The following is a 22831-nucleotide window of genomic DNA, read 5'->3' as shown; positions in this document are numbered from 1 at the left end:
GGTCTCCTTTAATTTGTAGTTAGGTGGGTAAATCAGTGGAAGGTAATTCCACCTCTTGGACAAATTATTTTCTTTTGATTTTGCCAATCCGAGTAGAAATTCTGCATAAAGGAAAACGACTTTCGGTAATACATAGAATAACCTACTCGTCATAACGGATTTAGTTGTCCCTCTTGAATAAGGATTAAACAAGACACTGACTCTCCTCGACGCTCTGAGTGTGACAACAGTTTGTGTGCACATGGTGTTAAAAGGCATCATCCATTGGGATGCTCCCATCTCTTGCTTCCTATTGACTGTATCACTTCTCGTTTATAATGAACCTGAAACAGAAACGCAATATATTAATTCCCAGCCAATATATCTTTTAACTTCTTTGATAGGCATTTAGAAGTTGGAGTACTAAGTAAGGATAAGAATTTATGGATGAACAACTTCTTTATTACAATTAAGAGCGACGTTTCGGTGTAGGTTCTAACATACATTCTTACTGCACTCTGTAAATCACTTGCTTGATAACGGTGTTAGAACCTACACCGAAACGTCGCTCTTAATTGTTGATTTTTTTCTACTTCACATAATTAAGTACAGATATCTGGTAAACGACAGCAACTGGTGTATGTTATCAGAGACATACCGGCGTTGTCAGACGGACGTTGGAACAGCGGCTGTTTGCACAATCAATTCCTGTAATGATCGGCCATATGGCATGGCTATCAACACCTGTGCGGCGGCGGCAATAACACTCTCTCACGCGCCTTGGTATCAAACGTATTCTTCATTGTAAAAAATCATTGTGCCCTTTTTACAACTGAAGTAGACTACCATTCGCTCCAAACTTAAACTGATGTTTATCATACAACATAGCTTGGTGTTTTATTTTATATTTTGACGCGTGAATGTTTTGGGATGGTAATATCCTGTTTTCACCGTAAACATTGTATTTTAGCGAGCTTAATACATAGTGGCATTCTTAAATTTCGTCGTGGAAAAAAAAGGATTCTCATCTCTCACAAACGGTACCTGAACAGTACAAGTTTTCCTGGAATGTGCGCATTAATACTACGTCACAGGGCCAGTGATTAGTCAGACAATGACAACGGGCAATGTAGTTACAACTGAAACTTTTTTGTAGACATTGATTTTCAGCATTTCAGACTGCTATTTCGATAACGACTGCACATGGTAATATGGTAATGACGTAACACTATGCTTTAATGAGCGTTTGAAAAACATGTTTTGCTGAAATGTCTGCACGTTAGGAGTCTAACTGGTCATTAGTTCGGCGTCGACACAACAACATCAGTCACGTGTTTCCCGGTTCTTGCCTGACGCTAGTATTTGCGCGGCGATGAAGGTTTCTGCTAAGGAATGATTCACAATGGTGTTTGTTTGTAAACACTGAATGTCACTCCCTGACCGCCCTGTCTACATGAATATGCGTCAGCTGGCTGTATCCTGGTGAGGGAGCACGGGTGGTCCAGTCGTCTAAGGCGCCGCGATTCCCTGTGAAGAGTTGCGTCCCTTGGGCTCGCCAGAAACCTATGATTGTGGGTTCGTATTCCGCTTCGCCCCGATTATGTTTCTAGGTTTGTCAGCACCATACCCGTGCTCGTGGTTTACACGGAAGTGGTAAACGTTTAAGACCTGCATCACTTCAGGCTTTCCTCCCACACTAAGCTGACAGGCCGTGATATAACTGGAATACTGTTAAAAGCGGCGTTAAACACAACTCACTCACCCCAATTATCCTTGCGAGAAACCTACCATTTGTGATTACCCGATGTTAAATATAAATATAAATCAAGGTATTGAATTCTATCACCAAATGATGAACAACATGTGTACGAATGCACATGAGTCAGAACTTGCATACCCGTACGTGTAGACATGTAGAGGACATTTCTGAATTTGATCGGGACAGACATCATGGCCAATGTAATTCTGCGTTTTGATTTGTACTATATAGTCCCAATTGATTTGCCTTTGCCTGTGTTTGTGGTTTTGTCGCTTTTATGTTCACGGAAGTCCTAAACTCTTCGACCTGAATGGGTCTTTCCTCCCACGTCGAGATGACACGCTGCCATGTAACTAAAATACCCTTTAGTAGCGTTGAACCCGATCCACTCACTCACTCACAACTTGCAGCTCACCTGGATCGATCCGACATAAACACTTAACCCAAACATTATAAATTATACGGATTCGGTATTTATTTTGTCTTTCAATATTGGATAAAGTTGCGGGACGTATTTATTATGTCAATGACAAGTTCAGAAATATAAGGTTATCCGCTGTGGGTGAGTGAAATTTGTTTAACGTTTTCAGCAATATTTCAGCAACATTCCATCCAGGCGCACCAGAAACAGGCTTTGATAGCGATTCATAATCACTTGCTTATGATATTTCACAATCGTACTATCGACTCTTTTATGTATAATTATCTAAGATTATTGGACAAGAACCAATGTGTGGATTCATTTTGTTTCATATCTCGGTCTGTATTCAGCAAGTCATGAAAGTGGATATTTCCACACAACGATTAATGACTCAAAAGATGCCTTGAATTTTGCAATCTTTATTCCACTTGAGGGCAAGTTCCTTTTATGGTCACTTCTATCAATAGCGACCAAGATCAGCAAATCATTTGATCAAAGTGCCAATTTTGTCGGAGTGGTAAAGCTGCTAGAATACTCTGCGCATATGATATGTCTGTGGAAGGAAAGAGGTCAGGTGCTTCTCTACGTCTTTGCAGGCTGAGTGGTGAAAGGACGAGGTGGGATGTTAACACCCTCGAATTCTGAACGGGTATTGCTAATCGTCATAATTATCTAACCAATCCATACGTTGTATAAGAGATACGTGACGGACCAATACATTCACCTGACATTTCAGTACATGTTGCACGTTGTTGTGTCACCATCTGATGTTTCTGATATTGTTAATAGCACTGACAAGTTGCTAATATTTCTAATGACATGTCTAATTAGCAATTATACCATGTGTAACCGCTAGCAAAACGTAAATCGACAATGAGTATAGAATGTAATCATGTATATTTGTTTTCGTTTTAATACCAGTTACTACGCTGTTAATGCCGTTATGGATCATGTAAACTGTTTCTCAGTAAACCTTGCTGTAAACATATGATACATAGAGGGTCTTTGTATTTTCTTGTTGAGTAACATGTTTGTATATTCAACTGCCCTGACTATTTTTGATAGTCCCTCAATTTTATAACAGAACACAAACTACTTCATGAATATACCAGCATTGATACGTATTGTTTAATGAGATATGGGACGATGGACGATACAGTTCTGTTGTTGTATTAACGTACAACACTGATAGAAAGATATGTAGACCGAGCCCCAAACAGTTGTACAACTGGGACACTTTATAAGTGCACGTGTTTCTATGAAATGTATGGTGCTCATGTTTGAAACGTTCGTAAAATGTTTTCGGTTCGTTCACTTTTATAGGAAAGTACACAAAACCTATTTGAGTACATTCAATCTGAGAAGGTGTGTAGGACACATATTACCCAATGGTTAAACAATAGCTTGACAACATTGGCACGTAACATGTAAGTAATGTAGGATCTGTGTTGTTTATACATTTAACCTTAATACGTACACTGTCACCAGTGGTTAGAACTTTCGTCCGTCAGTCCGAAGTCTTGAGTTCGATTCCCACATGTGTACAGTGTGCGAAGCCCATTTCCGGTGTACCGGACCTTGATGTGGAATATTGCTAAATCCTGTGTAAAACCAAACTCACACGGTCAATCAAGTTATTACCATATGCGCCTTATACAATCTTAGGCTCGTATCGCTCGGAGTCCTTAGTGTTGTATTAACAGGTTCTTCTCTTGATAGAAATCGACGGAATGATGCGTCTGACTCTTGTGGATACCTCGTATTGCCATAGTGTATTCTCATCCCAAGTGTACTTTATATTCCTGTTATGTTACATTTCCCAGGTGTCGGTCAAAGCTTAACTATCAGGATCATATACATTCAGTGAAAAGATTTCTGTGACAAAGCGTGTTTACATGTCAATAATCCCCTCCACGAAGAATCTCAGGAGCAGCACTGTGTACCGCGGTAACATGAAATGGCAGTTATACGCTTCTTTTATGACTTGGACAATATATTCTGGCCCACATGCACACCGTCCACATGGTTCTTTCTAAACGTCCACGACATGCTTAATCAACCATAGCAAGTAAATATGTTGATGATCATTATCAGGTGATTTCATATGACTGTTTTCCAAACAGACCTTCAAGGCTACACACCAACATACGAGGTCCTGATCGGCTCACAATTGTACGCGTGATATGACGCGGGTAGAAGATTAAGGGCAGAGAAACGTTAATGTTGTTTCGTGTAGGAGGTATCAAGTTTTCAGATAAAATGCATACCAAGGTTGTCAATAAACGCAGGTGGCAATAACATGGCGATGTGGCCTTAGCATGGCCACTGGGGTTATACGAGTGCTGGTCAAGAAGTTCTAAACCTAACAAACAAAAACAAAAGTCGAGAGAGTGTTTTTAATTTTATTTTTTAACATATTCTCCCTCCTTTTCAATACACTACTCGTATCGATAGTTAAGTTTTTAAATTCCAGTCAGAAGAAGTTTTCTGCAGCCACCCTGAAAAACCAATTCGGCAGCTTTGATGTCATCGTTGTCGTCATAGCGCTTTCCACGAATGTGTTCTTTCAGTTAAGGAAACAGGCGGAAATCACTTGGTGCCAGGTCTGGCGAGTATGGAGAATGAAAAAGCTGTTCGAACCCACATTGTCGCACAGCAGCCTTTGCAAGTCGAGAGGTGTGAGAAGAGGCATTGTCATGAAGTACATGTAGTAGAACTCCAACAGTCAGCATTCCTCGCCCGCTTTTCCTAGATAGAATCTCTTAGGCGATCAAGCAAATCAGCATAGTAGGCACCGGTAATCGTCTTTTGACTTTCTAAGTAATCAACAAGGATCACACCCTTTGCATTCAAGAATTCAGTGGCCATAACATTCTTCACTGAACGTGAAGACTTGAATTTCTTTGGTGCCGGAGAAGTGGAATGACGCCATTCCATGGATTGACGTTTTGACTCTAGATCATAGTGGTAGATCCATGTTTCATTATCCGTGACAAATCTCTTTTTGAATTTGACGAAATTTTCATAAATGTTCTCTGGCAGTATCAGTTCTTTCTTCCTTAAAATCTGAATTTAGAAACTTAGGCACGCAAAAATATCTTATTCATCTGTAAATGTTCATGAATTATAGTTTCAAAGGATCCATGGCTTAGATTTGTGTCTTCCTCAAGTTAAGCAATGATAATACATCTACCTGACAGTATAAGTTTTTCTATCTCCTTAATTGAATCTTTATTGATGGAAGTTGAGGGACGTCCAGACCTAGGGTCAACACGAAGGCTTTTTCACCCAGCTGCCAACCGTTTAACAGTGGAATAGCTAGGGTCCTTATTCCCATACACTTGTGACATGCGATCATGAATTTCTTGGGAAGTAAATTTCTCCAAAGTGAAAAAACTTGATGACTGCTCGGTTCTCGTTCTTTTCCATTTCTGTGTCCATTTGGAACCCAATCACGTTCAAGTGGCTGTCACTAATGTACAAACGGCCCCAACAGGCCAAACACACTTACAATGAACTTCTGAAACAATATACTACATTGACTAGTTCACTTTGTTATGGCCCATAGTTAAAAAACGTTTTGACCAGCCCTACGTTATCAATCGTACTGTATCTTGAATTATCTCATTGATTGAATCTGCTGGTTAAATTGTTTTTTAAACACGGACATATTTTCAAAAGGTCGTGAAGTTTGAATATTTTTCAGTCCACAAACATAATATCATGAATATTGTATTCGTCAGGCCATGATAACTAATTAAAAACATACATTAAACAGACACTGGACTCAGTTTAATGGGTTCCGTTGGTAGAAACGTTCACCCGAAATAAAGGGATGATTATATGAAAAGCATGAAAATAAATCATTTTGATTTTGTAAAGTTCGTCATATCAGATGATTCCAATTGAATATAGCATATTTTTCAAGTGACCTGTTCCTAAATCAACTTGAAAAGAGCTTTTCAATATACAAGTAGCTATGATCCCTCTCGGTATAAATGATCCTAAATAACTCATACAGGAAGTACATAAATGTGATCTAATAAAGGCTTCCCAATCCATGGCTTGACACTGCCCGCTATACAGGTGATGGTTTAAAGGCTAAAGGTTTGAACCGAAGCAGCCCTGTGACTGGTATTGTTCACAGTGAAGTTATACACACGGTGTTAGTTGTATGAAGGTGTCACAGTGTTTGGAAGAATAGTCCTGTGAAGCTATTGATGTAATGTCATGCATAAAACATTGATTCCAATGTAGATAGCAGCATAGTCTGTATTGCTCTGTGCCCTTAGACCTGTTCTAGTGACAAGAATACTGTATATCCAACTCTGTTTTGAAAGCGGATTTTCATTACTTTTATAACAAGACGCAAACAGTAAGGAATCATTGAGGTGTCTTTGTGGATATACGCAGTAGTATTGATTATGTCAATGACAAGTTCAGAAATGTAAGCTAATCCGCTGTGAGTGATGTATGTTTTACGCCGTTTTCAGCAACATTCCAACAACATCCCATAAGGGAACACAAGAAATGGTCTTTTCATCACAGATTTGCAGTGGTCAATTCATATAACTTTCACAGCTATTTTGTCCTTTACGCCAAATGGAATCTGTTTCGCTGGATAATCTAGACTGGTTATTTATTCTCTTGCTTTTAATTTTGTTTATTTGATAGTGATTTATCAACACAAGTTTATCATGCTTTTAATAGAGATTTCTTATGACTTTGGAAATATATTTTCTGTCGCTATTATGTACACATTGTAACCATTAGGGGAATCGAACCCAGGCCTTTATCGTGACGAGCGCACGCATGAACAATCAAGCTATGCCACTGCCCGCTACCATGAGTGAGTGAGTATGTTTTTTATGACGCTTTTAGCAATATTCCAGCAATATCACGACGGGGGACACCACAAATGGGCTTCACACATTGTACCCATGTCGGGAATCGAACCCGGGTCTTCGGTGTGACGAGCAAATGCTTTAACCACTAGGCTACGTGACCGCCCCCTGTCCCCTACCAAATGACCTTGATACTATTTTAAGTTATAGTAACTTTTGAACGTTTTTCTGTGTACAATTCACTTGGAAAATGAAACTTAAATGAATGTACTGAAAGAAATCTCGGACCTAGCTCATGCTCGACTCATGGCATACGTTGAAAATATGTACCATGTTAGGTTCTCTAGGAAACATGACATTCTGCAATATCTCTTCATGCTTCAGGCCAATCTGCTAAATTTTAAATAACCACAAAAACAGGCATCAGTGGAAACACGCATATAATGGACCTTCACTCATTCATTCACCTGACATTTCAGTACATGTTGCACGTTGTTGTGTCACCATCTGATGTTTTCGATATTGGTAATAGCACTGACAAGTTGAAAATATTTCTAATTACATGTCTAATTAGCGATTATGTCGTGTGTAACCGCTAGCAAAACGTAAATCGACAATGAGTATAGAATGTAATCATGTATATGTTTTTCGTTTTAATACCAGTTATTGCGCTGTTAATGCCGTTATGGATCATGTAAACTGTTTCTCAGTAAACCTTGCTGTAAACATATGATACATAGAGGGTCTTTGTATTTTCTTGTTGAGTAACATGTTTGTATATTCAACTGCCCTGACAAAATTAATAATTTCAAGATGGCATTGTCAGGTCACAAAATGATATAAACATGTTATTTTAGAAAAAAAGGAATGTGCTATTCATTATGTATTTTCTTGCTGATTCTTAAGTCTTTCCCTGTAAACCACAGTGAAGAAGTTCCGCATTAACTGCTATTTCATTCGAGTGATATTTCGATTATATATTTTCAGATAAATACAATATTTCACCACGTCATACTAAAAGAAGGAATAAAATACTTTAATGATCCGACTATGGGCTGCAAAACATTCTGTTGACAGGTAATTGACTGTTCTTATAATGTTTTTGTAGGGTTAAAATAATATTATGTAAAGTACATTTAAATAAGATGAAATAACAATGTGTAGGCTCACCATGAAGGCAGCATACTAAAATCTGAAAATATACTATTATAATACTCCACAAGCAAGAATCCAAAACAAATACTTTACAGTTATGTTACTGTTATGTTATGTTAGGTCAGACAAAAATCATAGAGAATGGAACATCATAGAAATGCTCTCTAAACAGACCGATATTATATCAATGTTTGTGTATGCAAATATCACCATGCAACTGTTTACAAATCAATCACTATGTCAGATCTTTCTTTCAATGACGCCTGGAGATTTATGAGCTAGCCAATATACGTAAAGACATTCCTCGGCTCACGTCCTCGCGACTACAGTGTTGATCTGCGACACACCATAGCTTTTCCGAGTTCTTCTAACCGACAAATGTCCGTTGTGGTGACAAGTACTTTTAATCTTGGTCTACAACGTTTCTAAACTGCCGGGCAAAAGAAAGTATACACCCATATAAAACATCCAGATATATAGATGACCTCTCTTCGTTCAACAATACCAAGTTAAATGGGTATCTTCACCTCATTTACCTTCCAGAGTTGGAATAAACCCGATAAACCAGATTCAATGTCCCATCTGAACCTTTGTGTAGAGATTAAAGTTTCAACCTCTGTACTAAGCTGGATGCTCTGTACCTCTGTACTCAGCTGTACCAAGATGGATGGTTTAGACTTTCCAGCCGCTAATTTCCCCTAAAACGCGAGCAACATACCATCAATTCTAGCTTATGGCGTCTACACTTCTCAACTGCTTAGCATCTTTATATAATCAAGGAATCTGTTTTGGCAGATAAACCAAACATGTTATTCACTTGATAGTAGACGTTTTGTTGATATAGACAATATATTTGAGACAGAATTTCTTCTTTCATTTCCACCCATGAATATCTTGATTAAATAGGATAAAACATATTACATCCAACGATTTTCATGAACAATGATTGATACAGTAATTACAAAAAGTACGACTGCTGTCACCTCAATGATAGTACAGTCAATAACGAAAAGTAATGTTATTCACATCGCCAAGCAAATAGTCTCTGTCAGGAACAAATATATTTTCACCTTCCCAACTATTGTACACGAATCTTTCAATCTAAACATCGTGAATCACGAAGCTTATAGATAATTCAAGTACATGTATAAGAGTTTCTGTCCAGACTGACAAATGCCATTGGTGAAAGAAATCCCTACCCTTCCATTGAGTCAGCGTGGCAAAGGCGATAAAGCCACAGTCAGGAACTGTCGCCAGGCCTACGTCGTTGATATGCATGGACGCACACAGTGACTGGAATACAGCCTTGGGGATAACCTGTGTCGAACTGCTGTACAACTCTTCATGATTTTGTGACTTCAATCATGGATATTCCTCCCCTGGCTCTATGGATAATTATCGTGGTCTTGTCCATTCAAGGCTGTGGTGTGTATTTAACTTGGTACTTTATTCGTTTTCGAGCTTTTCATTATTTTTTCTATTTAATACAAGCTTTTCCTCTGTTCATGCCGTTATGGATAAGTAAACGTTGCTGTGAAAGGCAATATACAGAGGATATTTGTATTTTCTTGTTGATTAACCTGCTTGTCTCTCCAACTGACCTGACAAAGTTCATATTTTAATGATACACATTGTTGGATGAAATGAAATAAATCTGTCATCTTAGAAAAATGAATGTTTTTAATATGCTTTTGATGATGCTCACGGACTTTTCCCGAAAACTGCAGTCTGATTCCGGCAAACTGGAAGTAGTTATACGCAACATGTTGTCTCACTCGAGGGAGATGGATTTTTTATTCCTACATAAAATCTTATAAAAAACTTTAATGACATTTTAAGCGCATTGCAGTACATAGTCTGTACTAGAAATATGTGTATTCCTTATTTTAGTATTAAATAAATATTGTACTTATCTGACATTCACATTAATATAATCAAAATGTGTTCTTTGTGACGGGTGGCACGGTCGGGGCAGGATACTCTCAACTATTCGCGAACACCCAGTTTCATTTGACAGTGATGTATAAACGCATGCTCATGATATGTTCGGAATCGTATAATCGACAAAAGGTTTTGTCGCTCTGATTATGGAAATGTTTTGTCTTTTGGTTATTATTATTATTATTGTTTACTGATATAAATACGTAAATGCAACAAAGAGGGTTGGGGTGATCCTGGCACAGTCAGGCTGCTTTGGGTCATCATCAGCTCGGGGCCCTTGGCCCCTCTTACACACAGCCCACATACATACATACATACATACATACATACATACATACATACATACATACATACATACATACATACATACATACATACATACATACATACATACATACATACATACACACATACGACCACTGTCTGTTTACTAGATTGGGTACACAGAAACCCAGATACATTGGCTCCAGCTGTGATGTTGAGACTTGTAACACCCACAGATATAATATAAGTTAAGAACATTGTCCAATACTCCTTAACACTTTGTTTCCTTAACCAATAATAAACATTCGATGGAAACACTGGTAAACAAATGCTGTCTTTTTAAAGGATTTCAGTTTATCACAAGAACAAAATCGGATGGAGCCTTTTCGACACTGACAAAAGATACCATGTGTTAATTAGTTTTATTCCCACTTTTCAGATAGCCAGTGCAATTTCCCCAGTTCCATCTGGGGCACCTGGATACGAGAAAGGGATGGCAAATCGTTTACAATTTCTTCCAGTTCGTTTCAAGGGTTCAACTATTACAGCGGCACACAATTTTACAACGATTTCAGATGTCAGGAGATAAATGGAGCCACGTATGTTATTGTGTAAGTACTGACAATATCACCTACTTATTCAGACATAACAAGTATTACTACGTGCATCATAGATACCCACGTAACGTCTCTGTATTGCACGCATTTCAGTTTATTATTTACTTCAATGAGTCGCCCCAGTGTGACTTGGGTAGACTACACATCTCCCCATCTTTGGGAGCTATCTTGTCCCGACAGTTTGGTATGACCACTGAATGTTACCTCAGTATGTCTGTATAGCAATAACATACTTTTCCAATGTTGCATCTCCATGTTGCCTTCATAGACACGTGTAATTTAGCCCTCAATGTCGCCTTCATAGACAAGTGTGATTTACACATCTCCATTTTACCTTCATAGACACGTGTGATTTACATCTCCATTTTACCTTCATAGACACGTGTGATTTACATCTCCATTTTACCTTCATAGACACGTGTGATTGACATCTCCATTTTGCCTTCATAGACACGTGTGATTTACATCTCCATTTTACCTTCATAGACACGTGTGATTTACACATCTCCATGTTACCTTCATAGACACGTGTGATTTACATCTTCAAGTTGCCTTCACAGACGCGTGTGATTTACATCTCAATGTTGCCTTCATAGACTTTGTGTGATTTAACTCTCAATGTTGCCCGATTCGAGGGACGTACATATCTATCTATCTATCTATCTATCTATCTATCTATCTATCTATCTACCTATCTATCTATCTATCTATCTATCGATCTAATACATGAGATTAAGAAATTGATATGTAACATTAGTGAAACCTATTGGTATGTTTGCTAGTTCTCAACAAACCTCTGTGTGTCGCAGTGGTCTTAATTACTACATACTACACGTTCATCTACTGTGTTGGTTATTTATGATGCATGTATGCTCCCTGTCTAGCCAGGATCTCCCGAGAGCCTACACCGTGGATAACCAGTTCGTCTATCTATGCCTCACTATTGAAGTCTTCGGCGCCAATAGTTTCTTAATGACAGACCTGGCAAGTAAGTATATGCTTTTTCATAGGGAAGCAGACAATGTAATCACCTTTTTTGACTATTTTTCAAATTAAAAAGTGACTGACATTTGCATGTATTCGTGTTTTCCAAGTAAAGTGACACCTGTGTAAAACATGTTTTTAAAAGCCTCCGATGGAGCAGGATCTCCTTTTGGCGAACACCTGGTATCATCAATAGTTTATGGTGATCCATAATGTATTCATGCTTATGGTACAGTGGTATGGACTCTGCTTTTTACCGAGATTTCTTACGATTATGGAAATGACTTTGTCGCTTTGTTAAATAACAAGTGGAGTTTCGTACCTGTGGTTCTTTAGCGCAGAAATTGTGATGATGTTTCACACACGTGTTATTTTCCTTGGATGTACTTCTCATTTCCACCACACATTAACCTGTTCGTTGACATTAGATATTTCCTTTGCAGATGTCAGCTCAAAGATCTCGGTAAGCGATGTTGATCTGACACTTGTAAATGGCTTCGTGGATATCAACCCGACGCTTACATCACTTGACGTGTGTGCCTTTCAACCGTCGGAGATCAGATCGAATATCATGTACAGAAGCGGTGGGTAGACACAATTAAGATCGCTAGTTAACTGGTTTTGTTCTGTACAGACGTTTTGCTGTGTCAGCATCACCTTTACCTCCTTTGAAGGACAGCATCCCATCATGGCATCATGACCTATAACACACTCACCCTTACAGGCGTATTGACTTGTAAACATGCTGATATAATGCAAGAGATAGCTCTGTATATGTTAAGGCTGAGGTCAGGTCATGTAAACCGCCGGACAAAAGAAAGTGTACACTTGAAAATTGAATTTGACCAAAATTACAAACATTATCAAAACGTTACTTGGCTGAAAAAAGTAACCGAAAAAATGCAATCGTAAGATCCAAAACAACACTGTGATACCCGCATCCAACACATCACCATCGAATAACCAATCATTTTAACCACCATGCAATATGTATGTTACCATCTTAGGTAAGTCTGACAGATGGACACCAACGAATAACCAATCATTTTAACCACCATGCAATATGTATGTTACCATCTTAGGTAAGTCTGACAGATGGACACCATCGAATAACCAATCATTTTAACCACCATGCAATATGTATGTTACCTTCTTAGGTAAGTCTGACAGATATACACCATCGAATAACCAATCATTTTAACCACCATGCAATATGTATGTTACCATCTTAGGTAAGTCTGAATGATAGACACCATCGAATAACCAATCATTTTAACCACCATGCAATATGTATGTTACCATCTTAGGTAAGTCTGACAGATGGACACCATCGAATAACCAATCATTTTAACCACCATGCAATATGTATGTTACCATCTTAGGTAAGTCTGACAGATGGACACCATCGAATAACCAATCATTTTAACCACCATGCAATATGTATGTTACCTTCTTAGGTAAGTCTGACAGATATACACCATCGAATAACCAATCATTTTAACCACCATGCAATATGTATGTTACCATCTTAGGTAAGTCTGAATGATAGACACCATCGAATAACCAATCATTTTAACCACCATGCAATATGTATGTTACCATCTTAGGTAAGTCTGACAGATGGATACCATCGAATAACCAATCATTTTAACCACCATGCAATATGTATGTTACCATCTTAGGTAAGTCTGACAGATGGACACCATCGAATAACCAATCATTTTAACCACCATGCAATATGGGTGTATACTTTCTTGTGCCTGTCAGTTTATAATGAAGAAGTCGCTGACCATTTGGTATTTTGAAGAAAAATATATTTTTTCCCCAATATAAACTGAGGAGAGAAAGAAATGCAACCTCTATGGTGATTTTATCTTAAATTGTTTGATTTAATATCAATTGAAACATTTTAAATTAGAGATACTAAATCTATAAAAATTAACTATGCGGGCGCTTAGTCAGCACTCAAGGAATATGGCGTTTTTAAATAATATAATTTGACTTAAAACGTTTAAAACTTTAAAAGATTCATCACACAATGGGTGATGGGTATCTTACTAAACATCTTATCGTTGACAAAGAAAATTGCCTTTTTCGGAAAACTTTTACAACATTATAAAGAGGCTGGAAGCGAAAACAAAATAGTGATCAAAATAATATCAATGGATCACAGAAAATCAATTATGACACCAGGTGTAGGTGGCGAAGTAAAACGATCTCTTAGTTCTGAAAAAATTATGACAAGTGAGCCCAAAACATGTTTAACTCATCCTTTCAGAGAAAAGAAAACTATCGTTAGCTTCGCTGTCTACAATCAGTTGAATGACTTACTAGTATACATCTGTACTTGATTACATTATTAAGCATCATGACTAGATTTTTATACTCAACATGTCATTATCAAAGTTCTTATCTGACATCCTTGGACAGGCAAAGGCGACACCGCGGGGGAGATGACCGTGGCGTGCCCAAGTATCATCCACGGCAACTACAACTACACCTTCGATGGGACGAAGTGTACGGGCAACTCTAGTTTCGCTGTCTGTCCGGGGCGAACCAACATCGCCATTGACTACGTCCAATGTGCGGATCAGGTGGCATATTCGAGTAAGTGTGACGGATGCACAAACTAAGTGTTAGGTAAATCTGACAGATGGACAAACTAAGTGTTAGGTAAGTCTGACAGATGAACAAACTAAATGTTTCGTAAGTCTGACAGATAGGCCAACTGTGTGTCAAGTAAGTCTGACAGATGGACAAACTAAATGTTTGGTAAGTCTGACAGATAGGCCAACTGTGTGTCAAGTAAGTCTGAGTGAGTGAGTGAGTGAGTATGGTTTTACGCCGCTTTTAGCAATATTCCAGCAATATCACGGCGGGGGACACCAGACATGGGCTTCACACATTGTACCCATGTCGGGAATCGAACCCGGGTCTTCGGCGTGACGAGCGAACGCTTTAACCACTAGGCTATCCGACCGCCCAAAGTAAGTCTGACAGATGGACAAACTAAATGTTAGGTAAGTCTGACAGATAGGCCAACTGTGTGTCAAGTAAGTCTGACAGATGGACAAACTAAATGTTTGGTAAGTCTGACAGATGGACAAACTAAATGTTAGGTAAGTCTGACAGAAAGGGCCAACTGTGTGTCAAGTAAGTCTGACAGATGGACAAACTAAATGTTAGGTAAGTCTGACAGAAAGGGCCAACTGTGTGTCAAGTAAGTCTGACAGATGGACAATCTAAATGTTAGGTAAGTCTGACAGATGGACAAACTAAATATTAGGTAAGTCTGACAGATGGACAAACTTAATGTTTGGTAAGTCTGACAGATGGGCGAACAATATGTCAAGTAAGTGTATGAAATGGACAAACGAAGTGCCAAGAGAGTCTGGCAGATGGACCAACAATGTATCAAGTAAGGCCGACACATGGACAATCGAAATGTCAAGCAAGTCTGACATATGGATAACGCAAACCATGTTGTGCAAACTACATGCAGAGTATAACCTACGTGGAATTACACATTAAATATTCGTCGATACATGAACGAAAGCGTACATGTACGTGTCCAAGACCCTGGTCCATATTATGTAAGGCAGCTAAATGTCCCTTCTGTAACCGCATGCAACATGCCGAGACTGAACGTTCCCTTTCGGATTTCATGTTTGGGTGACACAATCATTTAGAATAGTGCTTTTCATTTTGACGAGTGACATATCCGCACAGTGCTAACGATGTAATATTTCGGATTTGGACTCAAAGAAAAAGTGTGAAACCCTGGACCCCCCATAAAACAAACTGAAGCATGCTACATTGTTCTACTTCAGCCAGCGGAAACCTGGAGTGTATGGGCGCTGTGACACGAGGAGCAAATACCTACCTGTGGACCTGGATCGGAACAGGAACCTTCTCCTCCACCACCATCAGGACAGTGTGTTTTGTATGTAGAACTTCGTGTGACAAACCCATTCTTCCACAGTCAATGTTGTATTTGTGGGATCTGACAAAAACTGAGGTGTAAAAGAAGGAATTTTGTGTAATTGAATATTGAAAGAACTATTGTTAAATTCTATTGTGCCTATTTATCCAACATTCATTCCTGCAACCATTTGTGGCTGGGGTTTAATGAAGACTGGGGTAAGAAATGAATTTGCAACCACATGATCCCCTTCCCACACTTGAAAACTCATGTTGTAAATTTGTGCCGAATTTAAAGAAAAATATATTTTCAAAGATAAGATGACCAAGATAATTACAACTGGTGTTCTGTATGGGATGAAACACACCATATTGCTGACACAAATGTTATACCTCATGAAATGTAAGTGATCGTTGTGTGAATGACAACTCATTGAAGGTCTTCTGGTGTGATCTGTTGTGCCAGTTGGCCGTTGTAGCTGGTGAGTTCATTGTGATGTCATTTCAACAGTATTTCCATCATATGTCGGCTTGGCAGCCTGATGAGGGAGGAAGTCCACAGTTAAACAGGTCGTTAACGTTTACCAATTTAGTGAAATCCATAAACTAGATATGGTCCCGACAGACCAAGACTCACCATATGAAGAAGCAATAACTATTTTCTGTATGTAGGCACTTGAAGACAACGGGGGTACGGTGTCAGCCTCGTACACTCCTCAGGACTGTTTCGCTAATCAAGTCGCATCAAGTGTCTCTCCGGGCGGTTTGCTTTCAATGGTACCTTTAGGTATGTTATACGTTTCTTTAGTTTGATTTATAATGAATATTTAACATTAAAATACCAGCTTCTGATTTGGTAAGGAACGGGCATATATCTATGCAAATCAAGTCATTGTATTCATGCCAGTTCACACAATAATTGTCGTGTACGATGTGTATATTTACAATGTATCTGTGGGGATGCCGAATAAAGATCCCCAGCAACCTATGCTTGCCGTGGAAGACGACGACGTAGATCGGGTGGTCAGTCTTGGTGTCTTGGTTGATTGCGTGTCATCGTACATAGACGTCGTGGGTTATGCTCATAATACAAATCATCTTTGTGACTGGTAAAGACTCTCATATTTACAGTTCGTTCGATAGTGATGGAATTACTCTTGTGATTACACTATATGGTCCGAAGGCCGCCGTGACATAACTGGAATATTGCTGACTCCGGTGTTAAACAACAAACGACATTGTCATCGCGATCGTATCTTTTCTCATGTTTTCAATCACATTATTTGCAGACCGTCGTCATATATAGATGAGTGCGGATGATAAATTGTAATATTAATTACACATTGATAACAATTTAGAGATTAAAGAATATTGTCATGTATGTGCCCCCCACCCTCACCTATCCCTGAGTGTGACTTGAGTATAAGGTTACAAAAGATGATACTAGAACACAACATTACACATATTATCGTGCAGATATAATTTTTCCACAGTGAAAGTATCCATGTATCTGCATTGTTTTACAACGCTTTGTGATTTGTAAATAGAAAACAATCTGTTGTGTATAAACATGTTTCAGAAATCGATCGTGGAATCCATATTAACAAATTTTTCCTTATCTATTTCAGAACTGTGTCGTAAGTACTACTTAATAAATCTAAGTTAACTCAGGCATGCATGGACATAAAACAGCATGTAACCTAAAATGCGTTCGTTATCATAACATTAACATTTATTGCTTTGTGCTAATATTGTTGAATTATATAATTATTTAACTTTAATATGTACGACATTTGTTGTTAAGATTACTTTCAAAGATGATGTTATTCTATTCCTTGTGAGCTTGTTTACTTATGTCTTCTTCACAATCGATTGTTGCCAGCGATAACTTCAGATGCAGAGGATGATGGCATCGGGGCCATCGCAGGTGGAGCGGCTGTTGGTATCCTCATCCTGATAGCCATTGCCGTTGTTGTCATTGTTTTTTTAATGAAGAAGCGCAACAAGAAATTGAATACAGTTCAAGACGGTATGTCTTTTCAAATGCTAAACTGCATGCTGGCCGTTATGTTCGCTGCTTGATAAATATCGTATTGATAGTGTAATATACATATAGTATAAAAACAATTGGTTTGAGTGATAAGTGCGTGAATTTGGTTTAATGCCATTTGTGACAGTACTTCAGTTACATCACGGCGTAAACGTCTGAGACCTGCATCACTTCGGGCTTTCCTCCCACATTAATCTTACACGCCGTGATATAACTGGAAAACTATTAAAAGCGGTGTTAAACCCGACTCACTCACTACATCACGACGTGTCAGCCGAAATGATGAAGAATTTATAAGTTTTGTATCTTTGGTGAAACCCTCGAGCACGGATACCATACTGACAAACCTAGAAACACTCATCATGGTGAATCTGGGATTTGAACCAACCGTCATAGGTTTCTGCCACGCGCAATAGACTCTGCACTGCGAATAGCTAGGCCTTAGACACCCGCGCAACCCATGTCCCTTCCAGTTGCCTCTGATCGTGGGCATCGGACTAATACTCTATCATATTCACCTTCACCTCTCAGGTGCGCTGATTTCGGGGCTCTCTGTGAGTGAGTGAGTGAGTGAATGTCAGTGTGGGGATTTACGCCCTCCTGAACAGTATCAGTATCATTTTCGTGAAACACAATGCGTCTAGGTTCAGGGAACGTGTAAGAGAGTTAAAGAAGGTAGCTTTGTATGCAGCTGCCATTTTGTTTTGAATAGATATCAATATGTATCTTAATAAGAATTGCATACAACGTTGGTTATAAGTAATTTTAGGATTTATTTTGATAAAAATAACGAAACCGTGATCGTCGACGACGGTCCCCATGATTTATCTGCATCACGTAATAGGACCATGGAGAATCTCACTGCGTCGTTGTTGAAATTTGAGCTTTCGTTACACCCCTACTGTCAGTTTTAGGAGCGAGAAGTGTGTAACGCTTGCATATTTTAAGTTCTAAATGAAATTTACATTACTTGTGTACATAGACAATCAAAAGTTTACATTCATTTTTCAGATGGGAAGAAATCCACACATCCTTCCAAAACCTCAACTGCCAACGGTAAAACACCGACGAATGGCCATGTTAAAAATGTCACGATTGTAGCACCAGCAGTGGTTACAACTGTCAACGAATCATCCACGGCGGCAAAGAAGGGACAGAAAAGTTCCGACAAGTCACCAGAAAAGCCAAAGGAGTCACCCAGTAAAGTCCAGGATAACCCTAAACCTGAGAGTAAACCAAGTGAACCCACATCACGCCCACCGCCTGATGCAATCCCAGCAGCCGCAGCTGCAACTTCCACAACCACAGTTGCAGCGACAGCTAAACCTGCTTCTACGACACCAGTGACTGCCTCAAGCACCCCGATAGCTGCTTCTTCAAGTACACCATCGGCTTCCGCTACTACTACAACTGCTGCAGCTGCTCCTCCTACCGCTCCCCCGACTGCTGCTACTACTCCTGCTCCTACTACACCTGCGTCTACACCTGCTACTACTGCTACCCCTACACCTGCATCTACAGTTGCTACCCCTACACCTGCGCCCACAGCTGCTACTACTCCTGCTCCCCCTACACCTGCACCAACAGCTGCTACCACCGCCGCTCCAAAAGCTGAACCTACAGCTGTAACTACTGCTGCTGTTACTACCAATGCAGGGGCATCATCAGGAAGTCTCGTTAAAGCTGAACAGGCTGGTGCAATGAAACAAGGAACCACGGAGAGCTCAGTCAAACCAAGCCCGGAAGACACTTCTAAAGCACCACAAGAGGAAAACGTAGAGAAATCGAAGAAGAAGAAAAAGAAGAAGAAGAAAGACAAGAAGAAGTCAGAGTAGAAGGACTAGGACATTAACATGCTTAACATTGGACAGGACGAAATTAGTGGATTAACAATGTGTTACTCCATCAGATTCAGGTCACTCTGTATTGTGTCACCATGTATTTGGGGGCGGTCGGGTAGCCTAGTGGTTAAAGCGTTCGCTCGTCACGCCGAAGACCCGGGTTCGATTCCCGACATGGGTACAATGTGTGAAGCCCATTTGTGGTGTCCCCCGCCGTGATATTGCTGGAATATTGCTAAAAGCGGCGTAAAACCATACCCACTCACTCACTCACCATGTATTAGAGCATATCAACATGTGTGGGATAACTCATATGAAATGGATTGTTATGGGGATAACACTACTTCAAATTGTATTTGATGGCTTAGATACAATCTTGATTATTATTGAACGTTAGGATATTATGTAAATATATATGAAACAATAATGGTTGTAAAGATCACACAAATAGCATATTAATTCCTTCAAAATATATTTGATGGCGTAGATACAACGTTGTTTATTATTAAATGTGATGAATTATTGTACAAAGTCATATGTATCAAACAACGATCGTTTATGATTCGTAATTATACCTTGTGTGTGTTGTACATTGTTCGAAAAATGTAATGGTTTATGTGGAAAGAGTAGACTTTCGTTAACTTAGCTGTTTATTGACTGCGATATGCAATACGCTACCACTGATGTATTTGTTTATTTATGTGTGTGTGTGTGTTTGTTTTGAAAATTAAAATAAGTGTCTGAAGTTAATTTTGATTTGTCCGGAAAACAGAAACGTCAAAATCAGTTTTTAGTTCAAATGATAAATGATACCCAATGGAAAAAACGTCAATATTCATATTTCAGTCAAATAAAGAACAGTCAAGCAGGAAGCAAAATTAAATTCACGAATATAATTTCAATGGTGGCATCAGATGTTTCTGGAACGGGCGAGCATGTTGTACCCTACCGATAGCACCCACTGGGAGCGGAGGTCAAGGTCACAATACAGGTGCCCCAAACGTACGACTTCCAAGAAAAGCCAGAGTTCTCTGTCAAGAAAAAAAACGATGCCGACATTGTAAAAGTTCGGCAGATCATAATGGTTAATTGTATACGTGTACATGATATGATAAAAAGTAGGAACCAAAAATGTTCCCATGCTGGTTAATAGTGAGTGAGTGAGTGAGTGAGTTGGGTTTAACGCCGCTTTTAACAATATTCCCACGAGCATGGGTATGGTGCTGACAAACTTAAAAACATAATCGGGGCGAACCTGGATTCGAAACCACAATCATAGGTTTCTGGCGTGCCTAAGGGACGCAACTCTGCTCAGCGAATCGCGGCGCCTTAGATGACTGGGCCACCCGTGCCCCCTTCTCGTTATTAAATCATGGAAATACAATGCGAACACGTGATGTCATGACCGAGTTTCAGCGATCCATTCACGTGATGTCATCACTGTTTTTCCTTTTTTTATGCCCATCGGAGTCCATTTTGGGGGATAATCGAAAGTGATAATTGTCTTGCGGCGACATTTTGAATTTAACAATCAGTGGATTAATCCAATCATATGCCATGCAGTCAAATGAATGGGAATACAATAACGAGCTGAATGAAGCGTATGGTGGTTCACAGTGTTAAATACCGAATCTGGTTACCCCTAGTCCCCATATAACTAAAACATTGTATATTTGCAATGTAAACTGCCTGGCAAAAGAACGTACACATCAAGGTTTGATGGTGGTTTAAATTGAAAAACAAAAGAAAGGGTTATTCGATGGTGATGCATTTGATGCAGGTGTAATAACTGTGTTTTGTATCTAAACGTTGCTGTGTTTCGGCGACTGTTTTCAGACGGTAACGGTTTAAGTAAGGATAACATATATCATAGAACAACTCCTTTATTACAATTAGGAACGACGTTTCTGTGTAGATTCTAACACCTTAATCAAACAAGTGATGTCTTGATCACTTGCTTTATAGCGGTGTTGCAACCTACACCGAAACGTCGCTCCAAATTGTAACAAAGTTGTTCATCCATATATCTTATCCTCACTTTGTACTCCCAACTTCTAAATGCCTCTCAAAGTAGTTCGTAACGGTTTGATAACGTTTGTACTGTATACTTTCTATTGCCAGCAGTCTACATTTTAGTGAAAATATCTCCCACTGTCATGGAAAAGCATTGCAGAACCTTTTCAAGTGAATTTTCCATTATTTATTTCTCATTTTAAACGATAAACCAAACAGATTCGCCTTCAGCACCTTCCATCTTACAAAGAAACTGAACAGGATCATTCATTCATCACTTTGTGAACATGCAGAATATTATATCTCCATTCTATTTACATAACACCTTGGGCCCACATGCTACTATAACTTTCTATTGACCCTAAACTAGCCGTCTCATCCAACAACACTAACGTGCGGGACACATCCTGTGAGAAGTCACTGTTAAGGGAGATGGAGAAGGTCATTACCCAAACCTAACAATGGTTAACCAATGGGTAGAGGGTATTTTTAAAAATAATTGTTCGTGAGGTGTATAAATGTTGAAACACGATGACAGCATCAGGAAGTTTACATCTAACACAGGCAATTCATACTACACCTGACAAACTTTACTCAGGAGAACCTAGAAGAGAATATAAATGCTTCACACTCACACACTGACCTCTTCAAACGAGACTTTCATTATCAATCAATACTCATCCCTCCCCACAGCAAGGGATATGGGTGAGTGAGTATGGATTAATGATGCTCTAAAAATAATCAAGCAATGTCATAGCACCGGACGTCAGAACTGGATCAATTAATCCATTTAAGAAATCGAACGTGGTCTTCGGCGTAACGAGATAACGCTTTAACCACTAAGCTACACTGTCGCTACTGAAGATGTATGATGACGTTGATGAAATACGAAACACTGAAAAGTTTCAAGACAATGTTTAATGCTCCAAAGAAGTTAAAGAACACCCGATTCTTTCATTTTACTATAGTTAATCTGTCATTCCATGACATATGAACTCTGGTAAAGTGAAAGAATCGTTAAGTTCTTTTGATTAGTATTTCT

At 39.1% G+C, this 22831-nt stretch overlaps 1 protein-coding gene across 1 annotated transcript; it reads left to right on the top strand.

Annotated features, from left to right (window-relative positions):
• The first annotated feature begins 9522 nt into the window (after positions 1-9522).
• Positions 9523-19770, top strand: LOC139449475 (anti-sigma-I factor RsgI2-like). The gene is made up of 10 exons (XM_071230890.1): positions 9523-9583; positions 10803-10974; positions 11865-11968; positions 12408-12548; positions 14395-14571; positions 15795-15907; positions 16558-16672; positions 17514-17522; positions 17768-17914; positions 18947-19770. The coding sequence occupies exons 1-10, from the start codon at positions 9523-9525 to the stop codon at positions 19768-19770; spliced, it is 1863 nt and encodes a 620-aa protein (XP_071086991.1).
• Positions 19771-22831: the final 3061 nt, after the last annotated feature.

Source organism: Haliotis cracherodii, unplaced genomic scaffold, assembly GCF_022045235.1.
Source record: "Haliotis cracherodii isolate W230 unplaced genomic scaffold, xgHalCrac1.p SCAF_8, whole genome shotgun sequence".
Taxonomy (NCBI): Eukaryota; Metazoa; Mollusca; class Gastropoda; order Lepetellida; family Haliotidae; genus Haliotis; species Haliotis cracherodii.
Note: the sequence above shows the minus strand (reverse complement) of the source record. Positions and strands in the feature narration are given on the sequence as shown.